At 40.9% G+C, this 10,812-nt stretch overlaps 1 protein-coding gene across 3 annotated transcripts in view; it reads left to right on the top strand.

Moving 5' to 3' along the window:
• Window positions 1-10,812, top strand: part of ATF1 (activating transcription factor 1) — a 58,896-nt gene that overhangs the window by 40,926 nt on the left and 7,158 nt on the right. For 2 of the 3 annotated variants that reach the window (XM_015559636.1, XM_006757086.2), the window contains one exon: window positions 4,340-4,470. The exons of the other annotated variant lie outside the window; for it this stretch is intronic. In XM_015559636.1, the coding sequence (XP_015415122.1) occupies window positions 4,340-4,470 (131 nt within the window). The remainder of the gene's footprint in view (window positions 1-4,339; window positions 4,471-10,812) is intronic. 3 annotated transcript variants of the gene reach the window in all.

The following is a 10,812-nucleotide window of genomic DNA, read 5'->3' as shown; positions in this document are numbered from 1 at the left end:
AGGGGGGGGGGGGGGGGAGCCAGTTTTATGTCCGTTTCAACATTTCTTTTTCTTTTTTTAATATATTTTATTGATTTTTTTATAGAGAGGAAGGGAGAAGGATAAAGAGTTAGAAACATCGATGAGAGAGAAACATCAGCTGCCTCCTGCACACCCCCTACTGGGGATGTGCCTGCAACCAAGGTACATGCCCTTGACCGGAATCGAACCTGGGACTCTTCAGTCCGCAGTCTGATGCTCTATCCACTGAACCAAACCAGTTAGGGCTGAAACCAATTTTTAAAAAGAAAAAATAGAATGGCAAACATTAAAGACAGAATCTTAATGGCTGTTAGAGAGAGATAGACAGTTACCTGAAAGGGAATTCCTATTTGATTGTCAGCAGCTTTCTCAATAGAAACACTGCAGGCTAGAAGAGAGTAGCATGAAGTATACAAAGTAATTGAAGAGCAAGGAACTGAATCCAAGACCATCCTGCAGAGCTATCGTTCAAAATAGAAGGTGAGCCGAAACCGGTTTGGCTCAGTGGATAGAGCGTCGGCCTGCGGACTAAAAGGTCCCAGGTTCGATTCCGGTCAAGGGCATGTACCTGGGTTGCGGGCACATCCCCAGTAGGGGATGTGCAGGAGGCAGCTAATCGATGTCTCTCTCTCATCGATGTTTCTGACTCTCTCTCTCTCTCTCTCTCTCTCTCTCTCTCTCTCTCCCTCCCTTCCTCTCTGTAAAAAATCAATAAAATATATTGTTGAAAAAAAAAAAATACAGGGAAAAAAAAATTTTGTTTTGGGGGGGGGGGAGGCTGAAGGAGTTTATTACCACCAAACTGCACTGCAATAAATGCTAAAGGGATTGTTATATAAGAAGAAGAAATAGAAAGGAACACAGGCACAAAGAATAAAAACAGCAACAAACAAATATCAGTCAATAATAACCTTAAATGTAAATGGCTTAAATGCTTCAATCAAAAGACATGGGTAGCTGAATGCATAAGAAAACATGACCCACATATATGCTGTCTGCAAGAGACCAACCTCAGAACAAGACTCACAGGATAAAAGGGAAGAGGTGGGGAAAAATTTTTTTCATGTAAATAGAAATGAAAAACACACACACAGAAAACCCAGGGTAGCAATACTGATACCTGACAAAATAGACTTCAAAATGAAGGGTATAATAAGAGACAAGGAAGGCCACTTATACAAGAGGCTATAACCTTGTTATACAGATAGACACCCAATATAGGAGCACCCAAATATATCAAAAACACTTCTGGAAAACTTAAGGGGAGATATCAACTGCAATTTAATCATAGTAAGGGACTTTAACACCGTATCACTGGATAGATCTTCCAGACAAAAAATCAACAAGGAAATTGAAACCCTTAATGACACACTGGATCAGATGGATTTAATTGACATTTATAGAACATTTCCCCTCAAAGCTGCAGAATATACATTCTTCTCAAGTGCACATGGGTCATTCTCAAAGATAGACCACATGTTAGAACACAAAACAAATCTACAAGTTCAAGAAGATTGAAATCCTAGCAAGCATCTTGGCATGAAATTAGAAATCATCTACAATAAAAACACTCAAAAAATTCAAAAACATGGAGGCTAAATAGCATGTTATTAAACAATGAATGACTTACCAATGAGATCAATAAAGAGATAAAAAACTTCCTGGAAACAAATGAACACACAACAAGCCAAAATCTATGGGACACAGCAAAAGCAGTCCTGAGAGGGAACTTCAAAGCACCACAGGTCTATGTAAAAAAACAAAACAAAAACAAGAAAAACTTCTAAAAAACTATCTAACCATACAATTTAAAGACTCAGAAAGAGAACAACAAAAAAAGCCCAGAGTAAGTAGAAGGAAGGAAATAGTAAAGATCAGAGTGGATATAAATGACAGACTTAAAATACAATACAAAAGATCAATGAAACTAAGAACTGGTTTTTTGAAAAGATAAACAAGATTGATGAACCTTTAGCCAGACTCATCAAGAAACAAAACTCCCAGCAAACAAAAGTTCTGGCCTGAATGACTTCACAGGAGTTTTATCAAACATTCAAAGAACTATTAACTATCCTCCTCGAACTATTCCAAAAAATCCAAGGGAAGGAACACTTCCAAACACTTTTGGAGAGGCCAGCATTCTCCTAATTCCAAAACCAGATAAAGACACTACACAAAAAGAGAATTACAGACCAATATCCCTGATGAACGTAGATGTTAAAATCATCAACCAAATATTAGCAGATCAGATCTAGCAATATATTTAAAAGTTCATACACTATGACCAAGTGGGATTTATTCCAGGGATACAAGGTGGGAGGAGGGCAATGGGGGGCAGAAGGGGGGGGCAATCTGTGATACTGTTGACAATAAAGATATTTTTTAAAAGGTGAGGAAGAATACAAAACAATAACAATATCTCTAAATGCTATGTAGTAAAAATAAAGTAATATATGGGAATGATACACAATTTTATGATGTTCTTTGATGGGGAAAAAAAGGAAAGGGATGGGTGACATTGATGTATCTGTAACTTAATTCTTTTTTTTCTTTTTTTTTAAATATATATTTTATTGAGTTTTTACAGAGAGGAAAGGAGAGAGATAGAGAGTTAGAAACATCAGTGAGAGAGAAACATCAACCAGCTGCCTCCTGCACACTCCCCACTGGGAATGTGCCTGCAACCAAGGTACATGCCCTTGACCGGAATCGAACCTGGGACCTTTCAGTCCGCAGGCCGACACTCTATCCACTGAGCCAAACCGGTTTCGGCTGTAACTTAATTCTTATTAAATAAGATTTCTGAAACAAATACAGCAAAATATTAGCATCTATTGGTTCTTGGTATATGGTACCTAGGTGGTTTTATTTATTTTTCTTTGTGCTCAAAATGTTTCATAACTTAAAATGAAAAAGAAATGGGTACAGTATTCCACAGTCTCATGATAGGCTGGCTGCATGAAACCATGTAGGCAGCTCATTAAATGGATTCTGGAGCTCTATCCTGTCCACTCTATCATTAGGGATACCAGATGGGAATCTGGATTCAATAAAAACTCCAGATGATTCTGATACGTAAACAGGTTTAGGAACTATTGTGACTTCTACAAATGCTCAACACAGGGACTGCCACCTCCTGTGTCCTATATGAAACTTCTGGAAATACAGACTACGATTGTATTAGCTCTTGGTGGGAAGACTGTTCAAAGTAAGGAGACTAAGCTGGAAAATGATTTTCAACATGTTATATAGGAGCAGCTGAAGGAATTAAAATTATTTGGCCTTGAAAAAACAAGATCTGTAGCAGTTGTCAAATATTGCAAAGGAGGGCATGGATATAGAATTAGGTTTGAAACTTAAATTTCTCTAGCTTCACTGGTTGGAACCAGTTTGGGGTCTAACAAGGGCTCTAACTGTGCAATAATTGAATGGTTTGCTTTTTGGAAATTATGGATGCCTTATTCCTGGAAATAGAGGCTGTTAGGAATGTAGAGAAGGAATTCCTACATGGACTGGAAGGTTGGCATAGGTAACATGAAAAATCCCTTTTAATGCCAAGGGTGTTTTCCCTTTGTGGTTCTTTTTTTGTTATTGTTTTCACACAAGTACATCTCCATTTTCTGGTTTTTCTATAGTGAACATGGAATTCTTGAGTAAAACCTCTCCTTCTCCCCCCACCCTGTAAATAAACTGCTTATTTCTCTTCCCCCAATTGTATTTTGGGAAACCTTTCTTTTCAATAAGTAATCTCTTTTCATCTTCTTATTTCTGTCATGATTTCCATTTTATCAAGTCTGAGGGATACCTCTGGTATCTTATTTACCTCTTCTTGTTAAAATAAACATTTTTAAAAATCACTGATACTCTGCATTTTTATAGTATTTCTAATCTTATTCTTTCTGAGAACTGTCGGCTTCTCTTCCACTATAGAGTGGAAGGTTGAGAAATTAGATTTGATCTTTTTAAAAGAAGGTCACTGACACTATTTAGAAAATGTTAGTTAATAAAGTCCCTCACAATGGAGCCATCCTGTAGGGGATAGTGACATTTTATACCTCTACAAGGGCCTAGTACATGGAAAGGCACTCTGTATGAGTATTTGTTCAGTATCTTTTTTCAGATAGTCATAAACTAAAGTATAACTAGCCTGCAATACATCAAAAAAAGTATTTGTTAGACAAAAGAATTCCTTGACACATTTTAGGTGTCTGGTAGATTACTGTACTTTTAACCAGAGATTGAAAAAGGTTTATTTAGCAATTTCTTTTTATAAAGTAATCCCACATTACCAACGTTAATAGAGTTCTATTTTTCACAGAAAAATTTTGAAAGATCTATCTTCTGAAGATACACGGGGCAGAAAAGGAGACGGAGAAAATCCTGGAGTTTCTGCTGTCACTCCTATGTCTGTTCCAACTTCCATCTATCAGACTAGCACCGGACAGTACAGTATGTATAGGAAAAATTTCTACCTGATAGACACATAAAAACTAACCTTTCCATGTAAAGAAGGTGTGTAGAAAGACTGTCATACTTCAATAGTGATGACTATTGAGCCAGAAATAATGCAAACTACTTTTCAGCATTAGCTCCTTAAAATTTATGAGGTAGGTAGTTATCAATTTATGAGGTAACTGAAGCTTATAGAGTTAAATAATGTCCCTAAAGTAGCCATACAGCTTATAAATGATACACTTAGTTTGGGATAAAAGTATGTTTGACAAATGCATGGAATTATCTAACCACCACCGCTATTAAGATATAGTCCATCAGCCCTGGCCAGATGTCTCGGTTGGTTGGAGTATTGTCCTATACATGAAAAGGTTGTGGATTCAGTTCCTAGTCAGGGAACATAATTAGATTCCTGGTTGGAAGATAAGAACTTCCCCTGCTTCCTCTCTCTCCCTCCCCCTCTCCCTCCTTCCTTCCCTCCCTCTCTCTCTTTTTCTCTCCCCCCCTCCCCCTTCCTCTCTAAAATTAATAAAACTTATCCTCAGGTGAAGATTAAAAAAAATAAAAGATATAGTCCATCGCCTCAAGAAATTCACTTGGGCCATTCATTTTATTTTTTATTTTAAATATAGTTTTACTGATTTCAGAGAGGCAGGGAGAGGGAGAGAGAGATAAAAACATTAATGATGAGAGAGAATCATGGATCAGCTGTCTCCTGCATGCCCCCTGCTGGGGATCTAGCCCACAACCTGGGCATGTGCCCTGACCGGGAATCGAACCATGACTTCCTGGATTATAAGTTGATCCTCAACCACTGAGCCACGCCGGGCTGGACCATCCATTTTAAATAGTCTCTCCTTTACTCCTAACCACTGTTCTTCAAGTCTAACTGGTTCTTGCCACAAAATATATATTCCATCTAACCATCTCCAATCACTACCACCACCTTGGTGCACACATGTCTGAATTACTACAGTAGACATCCAGTTGGTTTTCTTGCTTCCATAATTACTCTAATAGTTTTCCATACTGCAGTCAAAGTGATCTATTTAAAATGTCAATTAGATCACATCATTCTTGCTCACAGTCTTCCAGTGATGTTCCATCACACTTTAGAACAAATCCTACAAGGCATTGCTTTCAGGATCTGGCCTTTCCTGCCACTCTGATCTCATCTCCTGCCACTTGGTGGCACTCTGGCCACACAGACTTTCTTGCTATTCCTTCAATACAAGAAACTTGTTTCTCAGGATTTTTGTCATTGTCATCCCACTGCCTGGCACGTTCTTCTACAAGATCCTCACTTGGCTTATATTTTCACTTCTGCTCTGCTTAGGTGTCACCTCCTCAGAGAGACTCCTCTTATTTTATTTATTCATTTTTACTGATTTCAGAGAGGAAGGGAGAGGGGGAGAGAGAGATAGAAATATCAATGATGAGAGAGAATCATTGATTGGCTGCCTTCCTGCATGCCGCACAGGGGAGCGAGCCTGCAACCTGGGCATGTGCCCTGACTAGGAATCAAACTGTGACCACTTGGTTCATAGGTTGATGGTCAGCCTATGAGCCACACCAGCTGGACAAAGAGACTCCTCTTTTTTAAAATATGCCACTGCTCCTTTTAGTTTTCTTTATTTTCTAATATTTTTATACCATTCTATATAATAAAAGCCTAATATGCTAAGTGTCTGGTCATCTGGTCAGCTGTTCAACCAATCAAAGTGTAATATGCTAATGATATGCTAAGGCCGCTCAATTGCTCACTATGATGTGCCCTGACCACCAGAGGGCAGACAGTCAACTGGTCGACCAGTCGATATTATGTGCACTGACCACTGGGGGCAGACACTCCAACTGATAGGTTAGTTTGCTGCTAGGGTCTGGCCGATCGAGACTGAGCAAGACGGGCCAGACCTGCCCTAGAGCCCTCCTGCATTCCCTCCCTGGCCCCAATCATGCACCAGTGGGGTCCCTTGGCCTGGCCTGCACCCTCTCGCAATCCAGGACCCCTTAGGGGATGTCAGAGAACTGGTTTTGGCCCAATCCTGCAGGCCAGGGTGAGGGACCCCACTGGTGCACGAATTCGTGCACTGAGCCTCTAGTTTATATATAATTATTAAAAAGTACATAGTTCAAAATAAAGAATTACATCGTTCAGTTATGTGATTATCTGTTCGCTAATTTATGAGATAATCTATGTTAAGTTCCTTGTGGGAAATAACTTTGTCTTATTCACATTTGTATCCTTAGCATATAGGGCCTGGCACATAGTAGGTGTTCAGTAAAATTTGTTATAAGTGATTTAAAGAATAAAAATAGAATACTTCCTTGAGGAAATGTAAGAAACTGGGAATAATGATTGCAAGGAAGGAAACTTGGGAGCAGACATCAGAGGTAGTTGGGAGGTTCACTTGCATTTTGAACAAAACTGAAATTTTTTTTTTTTACCATATACATGCACGACTACTACTCCCAAAAAAATATTTTTTAATTTTATTTTTCTTTTTTAAAAAATATATTTTATTGATTTTTTATAGAGAGGAAGGGAGAGGGATAGAGAGTTAGAAACATCGATGAGAGAGAAACATCGATCAGCTGCCTCCTGCACACTTCCCACTGGGGATGTGCCTGCAACCAAGGTACATGCCCTTGACTGGAATCGAATCTGGGACCCTTGAGTCCACAGGCTGATGCTCTATCCACTGAGCCAAACCAGTTAGGGCTTAATTTTATTTTTCAACTACCATTGACATTCAGTATCATTTTATATTAATTTTAGGGATATAGCATAGTGGTTAGATAATTATATAATTTACAAAGTGTTCTCCCTGGTAATTCAAGTATTATACCCACCTGACACAATGCGTAGTTATTATAATATTGACTATTTTCCCAGTGCTGAACTTTACATCCCCATGACTATTTTGTAACTACCAGTTTGTACTTCTTTTGTTTTTGAATATATTTTAATTGATTTTAGAGAGGAAGAGAGGGAAAGGAAGGGAGAGGGAGAGAGAGATAGAAACATCAAGGATGAGGGAGAATCATTAATCGGCTGCCTCCTGCATGCCCCCAGTCAGGACTGAGCCCCAACCGGGCATGTGCCCTGATCAGGAATTGAACTGTGACCTCCTGGTTCATAGGTCGACACTTAACCACTGAGCCACGCCAGCTGAGCCCAATTTTTACTTTTTAATCCCTTTACCTTTTCACCCAGTCCCCAAAACACCTTCCTCTCTGGCCATTATCAATTTGTTCCCTGCATTCCATCCCCCCAAAATTTTAAAGATAACGTATTTGCAAGTTAAAAATTATGATACATTTGTACCTCCTCCCCCTTGTCTGCAAGAGATATGTTCCAAGACCCCCAGTGGATGCCTAAAACCATAGATAGTACCAACTCCTGTAACATGGTTTGTGCTATACATACAGTAAACTATTATTTCCGGTAGCATGATCCAATAGGACTTTCTTAATGATGGAAGTGCTCTATATCTGCATTGTCCAGTATAGTCACCAGTAAGCCGTGTTTGACTATTGAGTAGTTGAAATGTGACTGGTGAGCCCTGGCCAGTGTAGCTCAGTTTGTTGGGAGAAGTCCCATACACCAAAAGGTTGCCAGTTCTATTCCCAGTCAGGGCACATGCCTGAGTTGTAGACTGGATCCCCAGTAGGGGGCTTGCAGAAGGCAGCTGATTTATGTTTCTCTATCATAAATATGTTTCTCTCCCTCTCCTCTCCTCTCTCAAAAATCAATAAAAACCTATTAAAAAAAAAAGAGCCCCCATATGGCAATGGGCAGGACCAGAGTGAGTGGCTGAGTGCAAGGGAGAATGTGTGGGGGACCTGCCTAGCTCACCCCCACACCAGATGAAGGGCACCCAATCTGCTCCCTGCATTAGTGGAGCAGCATCCACCTGCCCCACCACCTTGACAAGTGGCTCACATGGACACAGGACCTGCCGCCAAACCCAACACGCCCAACCCGGTATTCCTGGACAGCTGGCCCCACCACCTTAAAGTGGTGCACCCAGCACTGCCAGCATGACCCAACACCACCAGACACAGACATGCCACCATGACCCCCTGTGCTGGACAAAAGGCCCCGCTGCCTGCCTGGTAGAAGTGACCTGACACCTTGGGATTGCTGGACCTGCCACAGTGACTGAGCACACCTAACCTGGTGTCTCCAGAAAATCAGACCCACTACTGTGACCCCGCATGACCAATAACCTCTGGACACACAGACCCATTCCCGCGACTCCAACAGCCTTTCCTGTTGCCCCGGACTACTAGGCCGCTAAAATAGGGAGATAAAAAACACCCCCCTCCCCCCCATGAAAGAAAAGGAGAAATCACCAGAAAAGAAACTAAATGAAATCGAAGCAAGCAGTTTGTCAGGTAAAGAATTCAAAGTAATGGTCATCGGGTGATCAAACAACTCAGTGAGAACTATAAATAACCTAAATTTAAAATAATAAAAATGTAATATGCAAATCAACCGAACAGCAGAATGACCGTCCGGACAGCCTTCCAGATGACCACGCTATGACACACACTGGTGCCAGGCAAGCCAAGGTGGGTGCGATGCAATTGGTCAGAGAGCCAGCCATTGCCCCATGATAGCCCTGCAGAGTGAGGCCAAGGCCACCCCCTGCAGGGCAATCGATGAGGGGGTTCCATGATCGATCGCCCTGCAGAGGGAGGCCCAGGCCACTGGCCAGCAATGCTGTGGCGGGTGTGCACGGCCGGCCAGCGATTGCCCCACAGGGGGAGACCCAGGCCAGCCAAGCAATCACACCTCACACCTGTTGTCCACAGAGGGCGGTGACTGGTGGTGCGGGGAGGGGAGACAGCACCGCACAGATGGCAAGCAGGCGGGGGGTCGGGGGGGCAGCTACCAGCAGCCAGAGGAAGGAAAACCCTGATAGGCCCTGATCACTGGCCAGGTCTAGAACCCTACCCGAGGAGTCCCGGATTGCGAGAGGGCTCAGGTCGGGCTCTAGTGAGCATTATAAGGGACTTAATGAGAACTACAACATGAAAAGAGGTTGAAACAATAAATAAAAATAAATCGGAAATGAAGAATGAGATAGCTAAAGTAACACCCTGGAAAGATTTAAAAGTAGACTATAAGAAGCTCAGGACCAAAGTAGCAAAGTAGAAGGTAAGTTTAAAAACGTCATCTATTCAGAGCAGCAATTGGGAAAAAAATGAAAAAGCAGGAGGAGAGTTTAAGGGAGCTTTGGGACAACATGAAACATAACAGCATTTGCATAATAGGGGCACCAGAAGAAGAATCTGAGCAACAAATACAGAACCTGTTTGAAGAAATGATGACAGAAAACTTCCCTGACCTGGTGAAAAAGTAAATTGCACAAGTCCGGGAAACACAGAGAGTTCCAGTAAAGATGAACCCCAAAAGACCCACACCAAGACACATCATAATTAAAATGGCAAATGTTAAAGAATCTTAAAGGTTGCAAGAGAGAGACAAAGTTACCTACAGGGGAGTTCCCATTAGACTGTCATCTGATTTCTCAATAGAAACACTTCAAGTAAGAAGGGAATGGCATGAAGTATACAAAGTAATGAAAAATAAGAGACTGAATCTAAGACTACTCTATCCAGCAAGACTATCATTCAAATTTAATATGAAATTAGTAGCTTTGCAGACAGAAAAAGGTTAATGGAGTTTGTTACCACCAAACCAGCACTGCAAAAATGCTACAAGTATTTTAGTAAGAAGAAATAGAAAGAGAGGGAGGAACACAGGCATCAAGAACAAAAATGGCAACAAATAAGTACCTATCAATAATAACCTTAAAGGTAAATGCCTTAAATGCTCCAATCAAAAACCATAAGGTAGCTGAATGGATGAGGAAAACACGACCCATATATATGCTGTCTACAAGCGATCAACTACAGAACAAAAGATTCACACAAGATGAAAGTAAAGGGATGGAAAAAAAGTTTCCATGCAAATGGAATTAAAAAAAAACAACCTGGGGTAGCAGTACTCATATCTGACAAAATAGATTTCAAAATGGATTTCAAAATAGGTCCAGAGCCATTGCAGCATGCAACAGACTGAGGATTCTCAGAGGAAAGGCAGCGGGGAGGAAAGAGATCAACCAAAGAGCTTACATGCATAACCCATAGACACAGACAACAGTGGGGTGAAGTCCTATTGGGAAGGATGGGGTCACCAGGTAACTACATGTGTTCAACAAGAACACGAAAATCTGTTGCAAAAATAAAAATTCTTTTTTTAAATTTCTTTATTGATTAAGGTATTACATATGTGTCCTTATCGCCCCATTACCCTCCCATCCCCAC

This window comes from Myotis davidii, unplaced genomic scaffold, assembly GCF_000327345.1.
Source record: "Myotis davidii unplaced genomic scaffold, ASM32734v1 scaffold233, whole genome shotgun sequence".
Classification (NCBI taxonomy): domain Eukaryota; kingdom Metazoa; phylum Chordata; class Mammalia; order Chiroptera; family Vespertilionidae; genus Myotis; species Myotis davidii.
Note: the sequence above shows the minus strand (reverse complement) of the source record. Positions and strands in the feature narration are given on the sequence as shown.